The following is a 22,756-nucleotide window of genomic DNA, read 5'->3' on the forward strand; positions in this document are numbered from 1 at the left end:
GTGAGATTTCTTTGTGCAGGTTTCCATCTGTGGGGTTTAAAGATACACACAAATAGAAGGCATGTCACTAAACAAGCCCTGTGCTGCAGAACCTCATGCAGCTAAAAACAAAACAAAAAAAGCACAGAAAACAACAGTCGTAAGCTGATTTCTGTGGCCTCACTGGGAAGAGAGAGGCTTTTATCTTTCTAAAGCAGCTGACATGTCTACTACAAACAAACATGGGCGGGAGACATGTCTATGTGACTGATGTGCTTTGAAAAGCTAAGGTCACGCTGAATACGAGAATGAATGCGAGTGTGTGTTTAGAGCAACCATCCTCATTCCTCCCAGCACTCTCTTTCAGTTTGTTTTTGTGCTACAGTGGAGTGTAAGTATTGGCCTTAAATCCCATGTGTCGCTTTGAGCCAGTGACAAGTTTACATAGTGTTGAATAAACCTGATGAAAGGCTTTACGTGTGGGCTCTGAGAGCAAACTGGCAGAGCTATCATTAAAAGGATGTTCTGATGAAACACGGCGTCGCCTTTCAAATGAACACTTATAAAATGATTGATTTGCCTCCTGTAAACATTCTTTATCTTCCCTGTTTAGATCTCATTTTTACAGCTTCAACAGTGATTCAGTTTGGCAATGTGTACTCCTGTTTCTTTGTCTCTGGCCCAAAATAAGAAAAAATTACTCATCAGGCTGAAACAAGGTCAACTCACAGCATTTTGCAAATGAAGGTCTTTGCTTTGGAAAAAAACCAAACCAACAGAGAATACTGAAACTCTGCCAGCATTTTCAAGCGGCTCTGAAACTACAAAAGAGCGCATGAGCTTACGTGACTCTTTTTTTTCCCGCCTTCCACCAAAGTGTTAGTTAACCAGCCAAGGTATATATCATACAACTACTACTGGCCATTAATTTGAATGGGTCAACTGATTTAAACTGTAAAGTTCACCTAAAGAAACTTTATGAAATTACAGAGGTCGACTTAGAACTCACTTTTCTTTGTGAATCCTCAATTCTTTGTCAATTATCAGCAATTCTTTGAAAAATGTCTACTGTGTAACTATAAAGAAATCTATTCATTCTCATGCAAATTTGTAAGGAATACTGAGTATACAATTTGTACAGATTTTCCTCACAAAAAAAAAAAAAAGACTATTTTCTAAAGTTTTTTTTTTTTTTTTCATTTTTGAAAACGAAGCATTTCTTTACTGTAATGTATAGATTTTATTTAATGTACAGGTTTAATGCTTTAATTTGCTTTTATATTCCAAAATGTCAACATTGTAAATGGTTTTCTATTTCTCCAAATTATGAATGTATGAATAGGAAAATCAATAATTTAAGGCTTTTCAATATATTATGAAGGGAAAGATTTTGGGTGTGCAAAATGTCAAGTGTTGGCAAAATGCAGATTGGCTGTAAGGGGAATTAAATTTCTTTCAGCTACACATGAACAAAAGCCATTAACCTGAAAATGTGCCACTTAGACACTTTTTAATTCTAATAAATTGATCCACAAGCTGCTCTTATGGTAGGAAGGTTTCCCTGTTAGACACTCCTCATTACGGTGACATCCTCAGTGACATGTGTGCCAGCTTTCTGGAGACGAGTGCTGAGGATCTGAGGTGCATGTGGGGCTCTGTGCCTCCCTGCCAGTCAAGCTGATATCCTGTCAGTTCTCATGCTGGTCTTTGTAAATGCAATTCCTCTTTTGAAGATGTTTTCTGGTCGAAAGGAGGTTCTGCTAATGCAAGGTGGGGGGGAAAAAAATCCTCATCTCTTCACCATCAGCAGATGCTATTCAAAAATGTAAAATAAAAAAGCGTGGAAAAGCTCTGAAAACAGCTCAAGCCATAAATAGAGTTTTGCTGACTCTGATACACAGTCAGTCTGTGTGGGACGAGTGTGACCTCTGCTGAGATACCTCTACTTTGATCCAGGCCTGCTGCTTCTGTTATTATGGACCCTACGACATCTCAGATCCACTGCTGATGTCCTCACACGCTGCAGGCTTATCAACACTGAACATGGATCCTGTTTTTTGTTGCAAACACAAAGACTTCAAACTTTTACAAGCTTTCAGTAATAAATTGGATTATTCAGCTTACATCGAGAAAGCCTTCAAAGTTCGGCGTAGATGAAACATAAATGCTTTATCGCATTAAAAGTTTCATTAAGGGAAGGAGATGATACCAATGCAGCCTGGTTTCAAAGCAAATTATTGTATTGTTGCTCACTGTGAAGCTGAGATAACCCCTGAAATCATCCCTCTGTGCATCAGTGCCTCACAGACACCGCTTGCAGCTACTATTCTGTAATTTGCTTTTGTTTATACAAATTACAGTGTCATTATGAAATTTCCCTTCATCTCAAGTTCATATAAAACCCAGCTTCACTTTATTAAAGGGTACTTCTGACAGAATTCTGTCCGTTACATTCTGTATGCTTGAAATCCATTTTCACACTTTTTCTATCTGGGTAAAAAAAAAAAAAAGACAGCAGGGTTGTGATAAAAAAAAGAAGGGAATAAGAGGCAGGAAATAGTGTTTGCCTAAGTTTTTCTGTCAAGCATGAACCAATAAAAAGTAATCAATAAACAAAATCTGAATTTGAGAATAGAGAATGATTCAATGACCTCTTCTGCAAACCAATATGACATAAAACACAGTGCAAGATTGCTAGATTTCATGGCTTTGTATCCCGGCAGAAATCTTTTCAGGTCAAATATAAAACTGAGGTTAAATAAATAAATAAGTTGAAGAAAGAAACACTTGTGTTTACAACCCATAAAGATTGCAATTGTTTCTCCTGAAGCAGAATACACTTCTCACATTATCCAGCAATCTTTATGTTTTTGCTTTTGGAATTGTTGGCGATACAAAAACATGTTTCTTTTTATAGACTGTAAATGCAAAACACTCTACCCAACGCTTTTCCATCTTAACATTTTCTTCAAACTGCCCAGTGTTTCATATTTCCTCCATTTGTGTGTCACTCACACCATCAGTGAAATCAGCAGAACAACCAGTATTTAATGCATGCCTGTCTTTCTTAGATAATCGTTGCTGCACTAAAGTACTTGAAACCCAAATAAACTGTGCCAGGGGCCAGTCAAGTACTCCATGAAAAAGCTGTCTTTTACTTTTCTTTTTTGAATATTTTGCTCATGGAGCTTTGCAGTAAAAGAGAGAGAGTCTGCAAATCATATTTTGGTTCTGAGAGCATCTGAACAGTTTTGAGCTCTGTCAGCTACCTCACAGGTATAAAGAGCTTTTTCTGTAGCATACTCAGTGGGGAAAAAAAAACACTGGTGAGAGTGAAAATGATGAGTTATGTAACAAAGGGCAGGAGATGTTGGAGAGGAGAATGCCATCAGCAACAAAGATGAACATTTTTGGAGCTATAAAAGTGAAATAAAAACAGAAAACGACAACAGAGAATGACTTCAACCTCCTATTCCTAGTTTAGAGTTATTTTCATACAGTCAATCTAACAGCGCAAACTTATGGGACCGTCTCATTTCATTGTGCCTGCGCTTCAGTGCATGTTTGTGTGCGCATAACTGCCCCATTCATTTTGTCACTTTGCTGCTGACATCCAAGTAAATGGAAATGTCCACAGAAAGCAGCTGTCTGAACCTCCAAAGAGCTACGCTCCACTGGACGCACCATATATGACTGCAGAAGAAGAACAGGCAGTAATCTACCTCAGGAATTGAGCTGACACACTAATAATAATCTGTGCATAGGAACAAATTACAGGTGATGCATGAGTGACAAGGTAATGAAGGCGAATTACAGCATGTCATGACCTCACTGACTTTACTGAACCATCTGGTGTGGGATTGTCTGTGAAATAGTCACTTCTGAAAGGCCAGAGTCTCGGCTGACTCCAAAAAATTTCTGTTTGAATTCATGTCACTGCATTATTTGCTGACAGTTTCTCTCATCACCATCTGGTGTAGTGGTGCGAAGTGCCATGACATTTAGGCAACAGCAATAATGCAGGCAGACAGTTGTTTGATTTGCAGCCAGTCCACGCCACAGGGACACACTGAGAGATGAATTAAGGCCTACGGATGAAGGCTTCATCTCTTATTTCTTTGATTGGGCTGGTACAATGCAGAGATACGAGCATGATCAAGCACATGCAGCTGAAACACACACAGATATGAAAGACAAGCACGACTACAGAATACATCTTTAAAGCAAGTTTGTTCAATTACAAACATTTTATTACATTCAGAGATAATGCAGACTAACCCTGGTTAGAGCTCTTGAGCTGCACAGTCACCATGAAACAGAAGTTGGCCTTGTGAGACTGCCAGAATGCCGATCAATTTTAATATGATGGAAATGCTGAAGGAGATATTTCCGTTTTTGCATAAAATCAAAACTGCAGGTTGAGCTACAACAAAGCACAGCCAGCGTTTTGCTCCAGGATACGTCTGGAGAACATCAAGACCTTCAAACTACAAAAATGGTCATAAATATCTTTAGAACCATTTTTTAAACTGCTACTGTTATCCTAAAATATGTTTTTAATCAACATTTTACAGTCAAAAGTCTGAACAAATCCCTTTGAGGCAAGTGAATTACACTTAAACTTGGGAGTCTAAACCACCGTACCCGCTGGTGAGTATAATGCAGCATTTATTGCTAAGTGACCAAAGTGGAGTTAGTTAAACAGTGAGGTGAAAATGTGACGATGCTGTGTTAGAAGGTTGTTGCACTGCTCTGAAATGGTCAAGAAAAGAAACCAAACTAAAAGCTCTTCTTACAGCTTTGTTCACCGAAAGAGGGTTGCGCCTTCTGACGGACCTAATTAATAGTACCGTTAAGAATCTTTGGCATGGTTGGCTAAACAATTACACATTTGTACAAACAATAATGATTTCTTTTCTCTGTTGATCTGTTAGTATCTCTGCCTCTCTTAAGAGCAGAACAATCTTCTGTCCTTTTTAAATTCTGCGTTTCAGGATGTACAGGTTAAATGACAGATGGAGAGAACTGAACCGTTTTCATTTGACAGTCTTTCCAATTCCTGGCTGCAGTAAATGATTCTTGTTCTGAATGATAGCACAATGGAAGCCAGAGCGCTTTTTAAGGGAGCAATCCAGACAAATGATGCGCAGTTTAGGCCTAAATGGACTCCTACAGTCTCCCCGAAGTACAGCTTCTGACACGAAGACATTAATCATACTGCTAAATGATGGGTATTTCTGCTCTGTTGGCTTACACCAACAAATATTCAGTGTAGTGTATGACGAAAACAAAAGGTTTCTGATGATCCTGAAACATCAATGACTTTCTGCCCCGGACTGGAGCTTGAAATATATTTATACAGGCATTACAATGAATAGTGTTTTGTGGATGTAAAGAAATGACACTTTTATCTTCAAGCCATTCAATACGATATCCGAATGAAAGCAGCTGATATGAGATGAGCCGTTTTGACTGAGCCCCTCTCGCCTTAAATTTGAAGTCCCTTTCCCCACTAACACCATCTGACAGCTCAGATGACATTAATGCCCTGCTTGTCTAAATGTCTCCTAGCTGGGGAAACAACATTACACCGCAGAGACGAACGGGTTTGAGGGGCGGAAGAGGAGCGAACAATCTTTCCCTCTAATTTCTACATATTCCTCAGAGGGGCATTCATCACCATCAGCGTTCATTAACTTGAGTTACTCATTGTTAGGCAGCGGTGTGCCAGCAGGCTTCTGTAGATCGTCACCAGCACATTTCCTTGCTGTAATGGACACTGAATGAATGTGTGAGCGATGGAGGGATGTGGAGACGATAAGAGAAGAAAAGAAGAAAGAAAGCAGGGCGGGGACGAACTCGTCAAACTGTGACCTTAATTTATCTTTTGGAAGCTAAAAACAGTATAAATTTCAAAAGCCTGAGATAGAACGTGAGCCAATTCAACGAAAATTAAAGAACAGGCAGCTGCGTAATAAGTCTTTGGTATATTAAGAAGTGATCTGTACATTTAAAAAGGGTTAAAAACAGTCAGGACAGTGAAACCGAGGCTACATGTTAAAATCCACCACATCTCTGCCCAGACCTGTATCGGGAAAAACCTACAGTGACAAATACAAATGTGCATTTCAGTCTAAACAGGAAGCAAATAGTCGAGTTGGATGCTCAGTTGCAGTAAATGCCACAAACGATGAACAGCGATAGCAAAAGATATTTCCAGCAGGGAGGTGAATGGTGATGCTCGTGGCATTGGAAATAAGAGATGGGAGGACGAATACATCATGGCCAAATAAGCATGAATGAAGAAGCTAATAAATGAATCTTCATTAAAATTATTTCCTAAAGTCTCTGTTAGAGGGAATTCAAAGCAGGAATATTTTGATGTTGTAACGTTGAAAAAACCTCAGCCTTTGATTTCCTACTGAAACATGTTGAACAATGTCCAAATGACCAAATTTGCCATTGTGATGTATTTTTCTGTGTTTAATTAGCATTTTGAGAGGACAAACGCCAAACTACAGGTGATTCAAACCTGGACCCCTCAGATGAAGCTACAGTAAGCATTCACATAATAATAAAAGCTAACTAAGAGTCATAATGAGCTGCTTCCACAGAAGAGCTGTGCGCTAGTTAACATAATCACACTGAGGGGATAGTTGTGCTTTTTAATGTCTGGTATTCCTTTTCTAATTTAAAGGCATACACTTCTTTTCAGGGCACAATAGTGTGAAGGACAGTTTGTAGAGAGAATGTAAGCACTGTGCATCAGTATTAACCCAGATGGCTGAGGTGGAGGCTGGAAGTCACCAGACTTGGGCTAAAAGGTTGTCTGTAGGGAGCAGAAAACTCTTTCATATAGCTGAAAGTTTGTTATTCATCCTCCCTTCTGTTATTGCCTGTCATATCTGTGCCCTCTGCTCTCTCACACATCCATTCTTCCTGTCTCTTTCCGTGAGCACACCTGGAGCTAAGGAAACATCCTTTCCTGCCTTAATGACATGTCAGCGCAGATGGACTCATTGTAGTGTTCTTGCTGAGACTGCTAGAGAATAACCTTTCCTTCTCTTAACAGCCTCTCTGCTGCTGTGAAAAGGCAATTTTACCTGATGACCAGCATCAATTAAAGCAGTTCAAAACTGCCACCTGTCCTGCTGCAGGGCACACTTTCTCTAAGACCCAACAAAAAAAAAAAGACAGCCCGTATCATGACATAGTGACACCAGCTGGCACAACTTCAGTCCCTCTGTCAGCAGCGGCAGCATGACGGATGGTAATAGAGAAGATGGATATTTCCTAAAAGCTGCCATTTTATGGTCCTAACTGCCGACTTACACAGGAGGCACAATGTGAGAGCTGCTATATTCATAAAATGGGACGAGCAGAGCTGTATAATTACGATTTTTTTTGCTCGGTTGGCACTGCAGATACATATTTTGAAAAAGATACTGATGCATACATGAGTCATTCATTGATTATAAGTGCGAACTCATTCCTCTGCTGCATTTCGCTTGTGCTCCACATTTAAGACCCCTTAAGTGATGCTTTTAGGACTCTTTAGACAACCATTAACTACTTTCTGAAGAAAACATCATGGTTTGCCGTAATATTAAAAGATGAGAAGTGCTCATAAATTTTCATTTATTATGGAACAATGGTGCAATGAATTTAGTCAAAGGGACAAATGGATGAAGCTGTGCTGGATTTACCAGGAGGTAAGGTAAAACACCTCTCTACTGAGCCTCGTGATGCCTGTCAATGTGACAAACAATACGCCACTAATTATTCTGGGGGCTGTATGGTAATGTGCCACCTGACTTGAAGGCACATTAACTGCACCAAGTTTTTCCCTGGTGAATGATTAACAGTCACTTTCCAGTGCCTTGAAGTAGCAATCTGCCAACAATGCCAGGCCACATTTCTCTTACAGCCTCTTTCATTTTTTGTTTACCAGAGAAAATATATTGCATGTAAATGAGAACAGCCTTGGTAAGGATTGCATTGTAAAAATGCTATATATTGTAAAATATTACATATATGAGCAGAGAGAGTTGTTGTTTACAGTAGTTGTGTAACAGTTTTCCTCCATGTCTCCAGTCCTGCACATGAACTATATTGGCCTTGAGCTCCAAAAGGATGCTCTTTTTTTTCCCTTCTTATGTTTACAAGTTATTTGGGATGTTTTTGTGAATCCAAAATAATTCCACGTATAAACCATACCTAGAACAGAAAAGTAAATGAAGGTAATTAACTGGGAGTCTCAGGAGCAGAGTTATCCCATCAAATGTCATTTAGTTGCGTCTGAAGCACAGAAAGCTATTACTGAGGCCTGTGCAGCTGTAGAGTTGATAATTTGTAATTATTTTCTTTTTATTTATCCTGATCAATACATCGATTATGCCTGGGGAGCCAAGATTAGATTGCGCTTTGATTTATAAACTGCCATGTTCTGTAGGACAGACCATTTCTTAAATAAAGCTACAAGGCCACAGACAACAGTTTCTGTTCAGGAGACTTTGTTAAATCTCAGTTCATGAAACTTTGAATCCAGTCCATCTGGTCACGTGAAAAGGATAATAAAATTCTCTGGCTTATAAATTGCTTCCTTTGCATGAGTGCTCAGGTGATTCTCATCAGTTTCATCTAATCTGCTTTCAGCCTTCCTGTTGTCAGAGTATATGAGGCACAAAGATTTCAACGTCTGTGCCAACAGGCAGAATAGGCGGCTCAGGACTGTTCAGTCCCATCCGGGATTCACACAGGCCTTTTTTGTGTTGCACAATGCAAAATTATGAACCTTAAGTAGGTAAGACTGGCTACTGCTGGCTCTAACTTCCAATATTTGTGTTTACAAATGCAATACCAGATTTAACATCATGTATTCTTCCCCTCTTTATAGGCAGTGGAGAGAGAAAGGCAGTGATGACCGGAGGGCTTGGAGGTCTGCCAGATGACTTTACATCTGTACAGTCTGTCCCTACAGTCCGCAGAAGGAGCTAAAATTGAATGTGTTGCCTCATGATAAATCACAGTGAATAAACTTTCTCTTTTTGGAACCCAACTACAAGAAGAGAGACACATTGCTCTTTCTGCCTGTGTGACCGTTTATCAATGGGACAGATATTGATGAAAATGTGGGCTAATATTGACACAGACAATGATCTAGCAATTGGCATAAAACCCATTCAATCATTAATCTGTAATGAATATTATATCAGATCTTTCTGTCACAGCATGGCAGCCATGGCCTCTCCATTCATAAAATTAATGTGATGGATCACGGTGCGATTTAAATGAATAATTAATTATAATAGCTTGATCAGGCATGACAAATGATGCCCAGTGTAATTATAAACTATCTGTGTTGATAGAAAGCAGAAAAAAGACACGAGAGAGTGAAATTGATCCTTCAGAGCTGCAGTCATCAAATGCAGAGAGGGGCAACAAAAAAGGACCCACCTGGATGTTGTCAAAGGACGTTTTGTTGGTGACGTCATACAGAAGAAGGAGAGCTGAAAGAACAAAAGGTGTATCATTAAAAAATGTGCAATATGTCATTTTACATTGTTGAACAAATGGATGGAAAGAATTCTCTGAAAATATTCAGTGTGCCCTTGATGTCTTAATGTCATTTTCAATGAAAGTGTTTCTTTTCACTCTGAGGAGTGTCTCTTGGCCTGAAGTCTTTAGGCTGAATTCAGAGCACTGGATAACTAACAGCCTTCATTCAACAGTTTGAACTGCAAAAACCTGGTGGCTGAATTACCCACAATGCAACGTCAGCATTGACAGTGTGGTCAAATTTGAACCTGTAAGATCTATCTGCTGAAATGTAGCATAGAGAAGCTGTACACTGCATTGGAGGTTAATGCTAGCCCAAGTGACATTATTGTCCATTTATACGATAAAGATACATACAATGCACTTCTTGTGTCTAAAACATGTTTTAGTTTTTTTTTTTTTGTCAGACAAATATAATCCTTGTTGCATCATAAGAAAGCAATCATGAAGATCTGCAGCATAATAAATAATTACACAGCTATCTAATATCCATGCAGTGTCAGTTCATTGCTGTCCACACTATCACCCAGTGACAGGCGGTGTGATTATTCAAAATGTGTTTGAGTCCATATGATCCTCCCCGTTTTGTTTTGGCTCATAACTTTTGCTCACACTGTTGAGCTGGACAAAGTAAAAATGCCAATTCAGACCAGAATACATAAATATATAAAGTATATGGAGTATACTTCATATACAGGTATAAGTAAACCGCCATAATTTAGTGGCTATGTTAACTACTATTCTGAATAAATAACACAAAATGAGATATGTGAGTTGCTTATATAACTGATGTGATCACTGGAGTGCGATCCAAACCTTAGATATACAGCGGTATGTACGAGCTTGTGTATTTTGTAGGTGTTCCACTTTAAAGCATGAGTGAAAATGAAGAGGATTAGATGAGAGTGAAGGGACCTTTTGAGCTGCACAGATGCCTCAGTCTGCCTCTCTGCCTCTGCACAGAGCAGTTCACCTGGGGAGTGCAGGTATCCGGGAGGCAGAGAGAGTTAGAGCAGCTGAAAAACAGACCGCCCGGGAGGGATGAGCATGATACAGACTGACAGCTGTGTAATAAAGCTGAGCTGCAGAGTGCTTCTCACTCTTCTGCTGTTATCACCTGGTTGAAGTCAGGACCCTGCTGTGACAGTTTGAGTGTGCATATGGGTTTGTGTGCAAACTAATGCATGCCTGTTCTGTAAACATTCACGTCCAATGCTGCCATTTTTGATTTTACCACTAATTTTCCACTATCTGTAAAAAGGTCAGAAATCTGTAATATATAACGTGTGTAAAATGTATAGGTCATCTGTTTTCTCTAAGGCCCTGGGAACAATAGATACAAACAGACTGCATGTGAGAATCTATTGTTCCTGAGATTTACAGGCAAATGGCTCAGTGAAAATGAGTTTGGGATGAAGAAGTGAGCAGAGATTGTAAGTGCAGAGAAGAGAAAGAGTTTATGTGAAAAGGAAAAATTGTAACAGCAGTAAAAAGCAAAACAAACAAACAAACAAAAAAAAAAACAAAAACAAAAACAAGAGAAGGAACTTAATTGCTGAGACAACACATGGAAAAAACACACACCAATACAGAAAAGAAGAAAACTATGATGTGCACACGACTGTCTCTCTTTGTCACATTTAAACTTTCTCTTTCTTCCCCAGAAACAGTTAATTTACAGCTTTACATAATTTGTTCCTATTCTTTGTTTGAGCTTGCACAGTTTTTATTAAACCGTCCAGCGCATTACAAAACGTGCAGAGATGACATTAACCATTATGGTTCACATTAAGCCTCTTAAGACAGTTTAGGAAACACAGTTTCACATGCAGACAATAGCTTTTGTTAATCACTTTTCATTTAAACCGAAATTTTGCTCGCCACCTGTGCAACTTGCAAAAAAAAAGTTTTTTTCCTGCCTTAAAACATTAATGATTTTACATTTCCATCTGTTGCAACTAGGCCACACAACTACAAGCTGTTGTTATAGTGGGCGGACTGATCATCCTCGGAGCTCAACCATATGTCATTGGAAGATGTTAAATTTAGTGTAATGTTAACAAATGGTGTAACTTAGCCAGTTATTTTAGCGTAGGAAGATGTGAATGGATTAAACTGTAGCAAAATCTATATTTTACTCTGCTTTCCCCACATTTCATCAGGTGCTCCTGCATTCAGGTCACTGGCTTAGTCATGCATCAAATGTTTAGGCTTTAGAGTTGGCAGAAGTTGGAAACAAAAACAAAATCAAACCAAATGGAAAGGAGAGAATTACCCAGTGTTCCTCTCACTTTAATTTGAATTAGAAGCAAGTCTGTTATTTCCATAGAGATTAAATGAACAGTGTAAATTCACAATTTTAAAAGGAGACACAAAGGAATGCTGTCTCTCATAACACAAGGTGCTTCCAGGACAGTTTGGATGAGGTGAATTTATTTTGGTAATGTTTACTTTTATGCGACTACCTCTGCAAACCTGCAATTTAGCATTTCTTCTTTGTGCTTAGCGTGGTTAATTTTTACGCAAAAATATGATGATAAATATCTGATGACTGTTTACACTTTTTCTCCCACACAGTGGATACACAGACTATCTACCAAAAGATAAAATAATCCTCTCTCACCAAGTCCTCATCCAGAACCTTTCTCAACTCTCAGTCCCTCTACACACCCACATCCATCCTCTCTCTGGATGCACTGGCACTTTCACTCTGGACTTTCTCTGCCTGCAGCTCTACATTGGCCCTGAAAAAAAATAACTTAGGGCATCGACAGTTAGCTCCATTTATCATTCTACACCGAGGCTTCATGGATGAGTGTGTGCTTGCACGTTGTGTGTAAATAAGTTTGGTGTCAGGCTTCTCTAAACTGAGCAGCCTGCAAATCCTTACTGCACCCTGAACTCACCGTCAGTGGCTGGCATATAAATATGAAAACAATAAACCATGGAGGGTCCAAGCTGTTTGTGACCCTCAGCATTAGCCGATTCCTGGCTTGTGACATCAAACAGATGTAGATTTCTGGCCTCAGATGATCAATATTATAACCATGAGCTTGCCAAAAACGCAGCTTTGGCAGTGCTCATTGTGGCAAAATGTTGCTGAACAGCAGTTTAGTTCTCAATCAGAAGGAGTCGGTGCCCCAGTTTCTATCCAAATTCAGCAAAAACCGTAAATGTATGTGAGGAAAAGTCAAATGCAAATGAATGCATGTTCACAACATTATATAACATTAGCAGTTGGGTGCATTGAGTGAAATGGAAGGTGGAACCAATTCAGCGGTCGGGTGCTGAACTTTTTCAGGTTTTTCCCCTGGTTGTTTATGCGCAAATTAAAAGTGCAGATGAAAAACAGCAGATGGAACCTTTGTGGACCAACGCGTTTTGTATTTTGCATTTTGCATGTGCACGTGGAGCCATCAAGATTCACATGCTGAGATTGTTTTCACTGGTCAACAGCTGATGGCACTAAGACACCAACAAACGTATCACTATGCCAACAAAGGTGCTGGAGGAAAATACAGCTGAAAGCAAACTGATGAATACAATTCAAGATTAAAACAACTATGTATAGAACATGTTCACAGATCTAAACGTGATTTATGTTTTCCCCGTGATAACAGTTAGACTCCAGATTTACTGAGGAGGAAAGAAGGGAAAAATAAGATTTCCAGATAGATTACTTTGATTATTAATTTTTTTTTTTTTCGAGGTCTTGGAAAGCAGCCAGAGACTGACTAGGAGTGAGCACAGCATTGGTCCAAACAGGCAGATCAAACTATATATGTTTTTGTTTGAAGAAAATGCTCAAAGCTGGGACGACAAACACAGCTCATTTACAGGGCTTCAGAAACAAAGGTTCACTGGCTGCTGCTTAAACAGACGTTTCTAAGTTGCGCTGAATCACAGTCAGCAACGTTTTTAGGCTTAGTCTCTACATGGATGTTCAAGTGAGACTGCAACTAAGCACTAAATATATATATTTTTATTCTTCATCAAACTGTAAAGCTTTCAATGTCTCAAGCTGCTGTAAGTCTTACCCTAAATAACTTTCCCCAGTAATGTCAGGAGCCAAGAGGCTATTTCTAATTCACACTCCATCTGGCAGGCCAAGTGAAGAGGTGATCACCATTTTAAAGGGGTCACATCTTTGATAATTAGGATGTGTGAAGATTCTTGATGGAACACAGAGCTGTGTGGTGAAGATAGCACAACCTGCTGCACTCATCATCAGTGGCTTCATGGTTATGGTGGAAAGGTTATTGAAAAACCTGACACTGAGAAGGCAATAAGGCTATGTACTCAAAAGATGAAGGAAAACTGCTCAGCGTCCTCCGGGGCGCCCTTCCCTCAGGAAACAGACAAATAAATTCTGCTGTAATTATGCAGGCTGACCGCCAAACCATGACATGCATAATGAGGATAATACGCAGACACAGATCATTTACACTCACTAAATCATGTATGCATGCAGTCACTGATGCGCATGCACACACATACAGAAAATCTATCCCTGCATAGGGTGCACAAAAATCAAATGGATTATACAGACACAGCCCAGACAGTAAAACTTCCGTTTGATCAAACAGGCATTCCTGACTGTTGGAGATTAAAAGACCACTTCAGATTGTTTATTTTCCATACATATGGCGCTGACAAAATGACATACGCACACTGCAAGACTGTGAATATGAAGAAGCAGACCCACTGACTTCTCCCTCAGAGAAAGGAATTACTGCTCTGTCAGGCTCTCAAATACATACATACAAAACGGAGTTTGTGTGACCTGGGATATGATCCGATCATAACAAAAGGGGATTTGCACTCTGGGGTACTCCTGCTCCTGTATAATAGATTCACCATCCTTGATACAGTATGTGTGTTACATATAATTGTCGGGATGGTGAATTAAAAAGAATATAAAATATGACTAACCGTGACCAAAATGTTTATTACTGTTCAAGGTTTTGAACACACACCATGTTATGTCCATTTCCAAGAAACACTTCTTTGATTGCCGTCTTTGTAAGAAACAGTTAATTATCGCTTTCAAAATGAGTTTGTGTGGGATAAATACAAATATAGATGCACACATGCAGCTTTATATGTAAACACACCCATCTGACTGATTCCAGATCGTCAAGTTACCCTGAATACTGAATGAAACCTAAAATCTCAACATGAATATGAATATTTCATGGAAAACTGATGGATCACGAATGAGAGGCTACGGATGGCACACTCACCAAAGTTGCATGTCTAATGTCTGGAGGGTCAAGTTATAAATCTACAGTTTTTCAGCTAAGAAAAGCCAAAACTGTATTACAGCAATCCCAAAAGTGCATGTATCAGTTCCTCACCATGGGCATCACGGTAGTAGGCATGAGTGACACTGCGGAACCGCTCCTGTCCAGCTGTGTCCCAGATCTGCAGAGAATGAGAGACGAAAGTAATCACTGAAAAGTGAGAAGTTTCCGTCTCTTTAATAAGGCTTCTGTTTGCTCTGTCAGTCCCCTGCAGCTCATTGTAAAACCATCATTTCAATTTACCACTGTAGTAAAGGAGAAGTCTGGAATATGGAAAGGAGATAAGCAGGACTATTGAACAGGGTCATGAATTCAGCTCTGGAAAAGATGTTCTTAAAGCTGCCTCGATTGATTTATTTGGTCACATGGGGGCAGAGCACTGAGGCAGTAAACACAAGGCTATCATCACTGAGGTTTCTATGGCTGATGGGAAAAGGCTTATTTACATACACAGTTGTCAAATACAAAAAAAATGTGCTTGTGTTTACAGTTCCTAGAAGAAAAGTATACGAACCCCTCAGAAGGGCCACGTTTTCTTAAAACAATAATTAATGGACTGAAATCTACTCTTCATATAAATGAAGCGTGGGGACAAACAAGGTGCTTAATTTCAGATCACGGTTAGCTGTTTATGTCTTTAATCACATCCATTAGACAGTCATAGTGGCGGCGGTGGTTTGTAGCATAAAGCAGCTCTAACCTATAACTTAAAAATGGCCCCCTTGGTTGGACTCAGGATTGACTCAGTCCTGACACCAACTAGCTTGTGTTGGAATCATCAGTGGAAGTTCAAATCAAGTCTTTAATACGAATAAATCGATGCACTGACGTGTGCCATTAGTGAAGACCGATTGGGTTTGTTCAGTATTGTGACATTGATGAAGATCAGACTACGATACATAAATCCAGGTTGCTCACTTGAGCTGCTCCATTTGGGTTTGTGCTACCTCTTCACCAAAGGAGCTGAAGTCCGGTATTCACTCTACTTGTAGCTCCACTAAAGTCTGAGGGCTGAGCTGCCTGTTTAACAGCTAAATTCTTTACCCTGCTCATCAGCTTGTTGCTGTGGCCATGGAGCATGAAATTGGTTTATCAGTGGCTTTTTCATTTTTTCCTCTAGCTGTAAAAATAAAATGAGGGGAATATAACAATATATATATTTCTGCTGCTCATACTGCATGTAAAGTACAGCTAAAGCTATTAAGTACTGAACGCTTATCGCCATTTATGAGTTTGCTTTGCTTTTGTTTGTTATATAGCCTGTCAATTTTTTAGCTCATTGTAGTTCAGGATATTAAATGGAAATCAGCTGTGGTCGATGTCATTCCTCAGTTTAGCAGCAGTGGAATAAGGCTAATTTAGTGCTTCTTTTTCTCCCATCAGACCACAATCAACCACAAGCAGTTTGGCTCCACGGGCAATTACATTTTCTCATGTTTCAAGCAGACTGCACAAGCTGGGTCACTTAGTGTTTCCATGAGCAACATTACTTCAAGTTTTTTTAGGGTATTTTTGGCCCCTCACCTGTTTAGATATCAGCATTATCATTCCCTGTGCATGCCTAACCAGTGTTATTTTATCTTCCTCTGCTCTGTGAGACATGTCAGCTCTGACCCTGGCTCCGCTTCCTGATTAACCCCCGGGGCAAGTGTCCCCTCAGGATCGAAGCAGCAGTAATGAAGAATGGCAATTTAAAAAATGAGCTCTCCCTCTGTGTTTGTATGCTGCAAAATGACTCTGCAAAGGGACTTCAAGCCAATTAAACCAAAATGAATACACATCAGTAAGCAAAGGCCAAAGGCCATCATCACCAGCGTCATCAACCCCTAATTAAAATCATTAGGGAAGATTCACATAATTACTTGCGTGTTTGACAGAAATATTATATATACACAATGCTGAGTTGTTCTCAGTGTGGGTGCTAATTCTTAAAAAAAAATAAAAAATGAATGAGCCGTAAAATAGGGAAGAAAACTCAAAGGCTGACAGGAAGCCTTCATGGAAGTGAATAAAAACTAATTATCTTTCAGCTGCTTTTTTATCTCCGCATCATTTACAGTCCTCACAAAATAAGGCAAAAGACAGTGCTTCATTTCATTGTGTGTGATCAGGCGTCAACAAAAAGTAAAAAAAAAAAACAAAACAGCACCTTCTAACGTAAAGTCCCCCCCCACATCATGGGAAACACCAGAATTCAGAAATGAAACACAGATGCGAAGGGAAACGGATAAAACAAGAACCACAATTGGAGTGCTGTGGGACTCCTGGGGGAGAGATGGGCGTGCTTCAGATACACAGCAACATTAGATGGCTTTGCTTACGAACACAAAATAATTTAACACTTGGTTAGCTTTTCAGCAATTTTCAGCATGTGATCAATTCTACCAAAACATGTTGATTTTGTGGTTTGTAAACAAGCCGGTGGCTCACTACACTGCAGTACAAATAAATCTGACTGAACTGGGGCAGCGTGGTCAAAATGAAGTTTCCCTTTATTTTCAGTATATACAGGTATATAACGTGTAGCCTTTAGCTTACTCACTGTCAACCTTTTTAGTTTTGTGTTCTTTATCCAAATAGTTAGGCCATCACTACCCCCGAGTGTCCCAGAGCACTTCTGGTGTAGCAGTCCTTGTTGCGTGTGCATTCCCTTCCTGGATGTGTCTTCGTATTTGGTGCATTTCTGGATTTGTGTTGCAATTCCCCAAATGTTTCTGCTTATACTTCTGCATGCATTTTGGTTTTTCTGCAGCTGTGAAACTATCTCGGGAAAGTTAGAAGTCAGGGGACTTTGGAAACAGGATCTGACAGGTGGCGGCACAGCCTCCTTATTTCTTTTGACATGCATTATCCAAATGTTTCTCGAGTCTGTTTTCGTATGACAGTCATAACAAATTAAAGCTCTTACCTGGAGCTTCACCTTGACTCCATCGATGTTCAGGACTTTATTCTGGAATAAAAGCAACACACAATAAGTGACAGTTCCTAAATGTGAGAATTTGTCTAACTTGCATTCATTTTCTTCAGTATGTGGGAGGGTTAAGGTGTGTGTGTAAGTATCTGTCTTGTGATTAGACACCTATCTCTTCTTTGCATCTTTCCATCAAACTCATCTCTCCTCTATCAATATTGCACGCCTCCTCCAGCTCTCTTTGGTCTCTTTTGATGAAGCCTTGCCTCCACTCTCCAGGGGATTAACTCACTCTGCTCCCCTCACCACTGTCTTTCTTCACAGTGAGGTGAAGCTCGGCTAAGTGGATGTGCAGTTTCTCAGGTCAGAGGTTTGCTCTGTCTTAAGAGCTGAGCACACAGAGTTTGAACGGCCTGCTGTCAAATTTACTTCAGTCTAAATGATGACAGGAAGTGATTTAGATGATCCTTTCACCTCATTGATCAACACCTGTCTTCTTCCCACTGCTGGAAAAGTACATCTTTTAATGCCTCCCCTCTGCTCTGGAAATCTTAAAGGCAGATAATGAATTTTCCTCATTATCTATTAATCTTCATATATTTCGCTGACTAATTAATCTGTCATTTTGTTCAGTCAGAAAACATAGCTCTGAGGTTGTGGGCTACTTGGGTAAATGATGTGAGCCGAAGGCTGTCTGTCGATACGTTCATATTCTAAATGATTAGCTTCGAACTGCTTGTTTTGCCAAAGACCACAGGATATGACATTTGTCACCTCATAATGATAAAAAACTACTTTCATAACTATTTTTGAGGTTTATAGCTTCATTTTATAATTGCTATTCAATTGTAAATTTTTTTTTTTTTTTCATTAAGGGCTTTGTGCAATTACACACAGTGTGACCTTTTTAAATTATTATTATTAAAGTAATTTTTAACATTTAAAATGCTGTGGAGATGACACAATAATTTTGTATTACTATAAAAAATTAATTCTGGCTGGAAACGTCCTGCAAAAGCCCCATCTCCTGTCAAAGTCAGCATCACAAATGATACTGAATTTGCTTCTCTAGACTACAACACTGCAGTGCCAGTTCTTTAAGGAAAACTAGCTCTTTGTAAAAAATGTACTACTCTGCTGCTTCCTGGGATTTTTGATACACTTAATTAATCTAAATGTGACTGGTTAATTTAACTGCCACTCTATAAAAACACATTGAGGAAGCTTTAGACTTTCTCTCCTGGTTAGGAAATGGTAAGCAGCGACTGGGGCAGCTAATCTTTCCTTCACCTTGAGAAGAAAAAAATATATAATTTTTGAAGCAACCTTGACAGAAAAATGACAAAAATTATAATTGGAGGAGAATTCAAAACATGCCGATATGTTTGCCATTTTCTGGCCGAGAGGGTACTGAGGTTTTCACACTGGTGAATCAACAGCAGCTTTTCATGCTGCTTGGACAAAGACATCAATACATCTCTGTCAGCACATGCAATCCCATTTTCTATGAGCCAGTTAAAAGGAAAGAAGGACGAGATATTCTTTGGTGACCCACATACACGCCTCTCAATGCAACAGTGTGGATTTCTTCACCCAGTCCGTCCCTCTACCATCATCCTGTTTGAGTTAACCCTGAAAGCCACTGCTGACCTCCTCATTCTCCCAAAAGGAGAAAACAGACAATATTCAATCCCAACAGCCTCTCAATTTATCATCCAAGGTCTTAGAATTACATACAGCCTTTGTGGACGTGTTGATTTACCTCATCATGACTCAAAGGAGAGATCTCATCCATATTCACGGTGAAGTTTTAGTGGGCTCTGATAGGAATCAAAGTCTCAAAAGACTTTCTCTATGTTGTTGTTGCCACGAGAGAAAAAAAAACAAAAAAAAAAAAACAGCCCACAACGTGCCAGGAGGCTTCATAAATATTTAGTGACCCAGAAAAGAGGCTCATGATTGCACCGTGGTGAGGATTTTGGGTGGTTAACACAGGTTTGATTACACTGGTAATTATGCAGGGTTTGTCGAGGGGGAAACACTTGAAATCAGCTAGAACAGGACACAATAATGCAGATTTAATAAGTGCTTGGATGAAGGATAAACATGCTTACACTTGAGCCTGCCGCGGAACACGAGGGGAATTAGGGTGCTGTAGATTAAAGACCCTAACCCTAACCCAATCACACTGTTCCCCCTTTGTTTTCAAAATTTTTCTCATGCTTCAACCTTTTTCAAGCTGACACAGCTCATCTCTGTGTAAATACAATTAGCTTACAAGTTACAGATGGAGGAAGGGGGGCCGACAAGCCTACAACACTTTTAGGTCAATTTCCATCCCCAAGGTATATAAAAAAAAACAAAAAAACAAAACACTCAAACAAGGAAGTGTCTTCAAATGCAAACTGCTCTATTTACCAGAAAAACACTCGATGTAAGCCATTTAATGTCTCTTTAATGTATATTTTCCCCCAAAGGGTACATGAGTGAGAAGGTGCAGTTGGTCCAGAATGACTGGAACAGCACTTCTTGGGGTGATAAATTACAAATGTATAAGGCGCTTTCAGAGGAGTCTATGAAGTGTAAGGCAATAAAACATTAATGATGGAGGCGTGAGGCAAAGAATGGGAACATGATGGCCACAAAAAGGAGATAAATATATGTAAAATACAAATATAAAAAGGTATAGATGATAAGAAAGGATTTCTCAACATGTTAGAAACCACAGCAGTGGAAGTGAGCGCAGCACTGTAAAGAGAAGCAGCACTCTCCACTCTGCTGTCAAGCCAACTCCCAGCTGTCAGGTTTTCAAAGTCTTGTTGACACAGACGTATGAGCGCACACTCTCACATACTGTACTGAAAACGTTCAGTCCGTTCACCCTCCCCGTCTGCTACACAGAGGCACATGTTTTATCAGCTGCCTGGCAAACGAAGCTGGGTGATGATTATGATGACAGATCGCCCACTTCATATCAATTCAAAATGAGTCCGCTTCCTCCCCTCTTCCTCTCCATCTATCTGTCTTACACCCAGGTCAAAGTGGTCTTGCAACTATCAGCCTGCAGTCACAATGTTTGTGTGTGTGGAAAGAACATTATCCTGATGTAATTTTGCAGCTATTGCAGCTATAGCCAAACCCCGAGGGCAGAGGAACCTTTATCATGTGGCACATATGAAGCAGAAAACAAACACCTGCATTGGTCAAGAGGCTGATTACAGTTCATTATCTAGAGGGAATGGTATCTCTTCCCCTCATTCTTGCTTCATCAGCATTTTCCAACTGCAGGACAAATACTTTCTAATATGATGCAGTGGGTATAATTCATATTTCAGCAGCCCCACAGATAATGCCACCTGGAGTGGGATTCACTCACTGACTGGCTGACCCGGCAGTACTTTGTGTGGTCACCACGACTTCACTTGGTGATTTTGGAGCTTTCCTTAAAAACAGACCAGCTGAAAGCGCTTGTGGGCTTTAGGGCCAATTCAGACCAAAAACTGCACTGCTGCAGAAATGCTGGCTTGCTGAGTCTTTTCTGTCAGATGGCAGCAGTGGTTGAGCAGGAGGGCTGCTTCCAGATTATCTTTGGGTTGTGACATTATCAGGCACAGCATAGCTTTGGCTGAATAATGATACAAGATGTAAATAAAATTGAAATATAGTAAAGTGCGATATTCAAATCTCAGCTGCAAAAGAACTAAAGAAGATGCAATATTTTTATAAAACTACATTGTTGTGCCTTTTTGAGCCCCATGGTCATCTTGGTGCAGCAGACACACCACAGCCTACAAATCACATTCTCTGGACACAAAGTACTTTTTGTTTAATCCCAAAACCAAATAAAATTCACAGCAACACAACTTTAAAGTTATTCTCATTGAATATCTGTCGCAATTGGAATAGCAGCCAAAATCATTGCAATATGATTTTTATTTTTTGCATATCGTGCAGTATATGCACAATCATCATCCAGATAGAGCTCCTTCTGTCTCTCTTAGCTGACCAGGTTGTGTGTTTTGGCAGATATCTAGCAGAGAAGTCTGTGATGACACTGGACAGAAATAAAGACAGCAAAAAAGGAAAGGGAGGGGCAGACAGGAGACATATTTTCAATTTTGCCATTCTTATAGTGGCTGTGTTTGCATGCACGTGTGTGCGCGCACGCTTTCGACAATGTAGACGGTACACTGCGTGTGTGTTGGTATATTTATGTCTCAGTGGCAAATGATGAAAGCCGAAAAGAATTTCATGAAAATGGAAGGACAGGGAAGAGATGTTGGTGTTCCAGCCAACAGCTTACCCCACCGCCTGCTCGGTCCTGTGAAAGAGCCACATCAATCTCCACTGAACATGGTCACAATGAACACAACCGTTGACTGTTTTGCTGCCATTTTGATTTGTATCAGCACAGCGTATGAAAACATCCCTGGGAAGAGCTTCAGAGAGGTCAAGGCTTACTCACAGCGTATTCTGCTAAATAATGGATGTGTGGTACAGCTTCAGTAAATGCTTTGTGTGTGTGTATAATGTGAAGACTGATGTTTGGATCCCAGCCAGTGTTTGCGTTAGTGTGAGCGTGCTGTTACAGGTAAAGCATCAGAAACGTCAGCCAAGGGTAATCCTGTGACTTGTATTAAGGCTTGCCTATAAATAATCTAATAAAATAAACTTAACTTTTAAAACCCCACGGAGTGCCTTTAATGAACATTCTGCCACCGTGACAGATGATTTAGTCTTTCAGCAAAACACAATGTTTATTGCCTGGAATCTTATTTTAAACAATACTGAAGTAAACACAAATCATAAATGGAAAACATTTGCTTCATAAGAACTTTTAACTTCAGGTAAGATACCAATTTTATTTAATAAGTGTCCAAAGTGATCTGTTCCATCCACCCGTTTCATCTTCTCATCTATCTCCTGATGAACAAGGTCCAATTGCTTTATCTCTGTTTACCATCTCTGACTCCCATCAGCCATATTCCACCAATTGACTCCCCAC

The 22,756-nt window shown here is 39.8% G+C and overlaps 1 protein-coding gene across 3 annotated transcripts in view; it reads right to left on the reverse strand.

Annotated features, from left to right (window-relative positions):
• The window catches only part of rab26 (RAB26, member RAS oncogene family), an 84,852-nt gene that overhangs the window by 9,046 nt on the left and 53,050 nt on the right, over nt 1-22,756 (reverse strand). For all 3 annotated transcript variants that reach the window (XM_029509155.1, XM_029509156.1, XM_029509154.1), the window contains 3 exons: nt 17,749-17,790; nt 14,895-14,961; nt 9,436-9,488 (listed from right to left, as the gene is read on the reverse strand). In XM_029509155.1, coding sequence (XP_029365015.1) covers nt 9,436-9,488; nt 14,895-14,961; nt 17,749-17,790 — 162 coding nt within the window. The remainder of the gene's footprint in view (nt 1-9,435; nt 9,489-14,894; nt 14,962-17,748; nt 17,791-22,756) is intronic.

This window comes from Echeneis naucrates, chromosome 8 (genome assembly GCF_900963305.1).
Source record: "Echeneis naucrates chromosome 8, fEcheNa1.1, whole genome shotgun sequence".
Taxonomy (NCBI): domain Eukaryota; kingdom Metazoa; phylum Chordata; class Actinopteri; order Carangiformes; family Echeneidae; genus Echeneis; species Echeneis naucrates.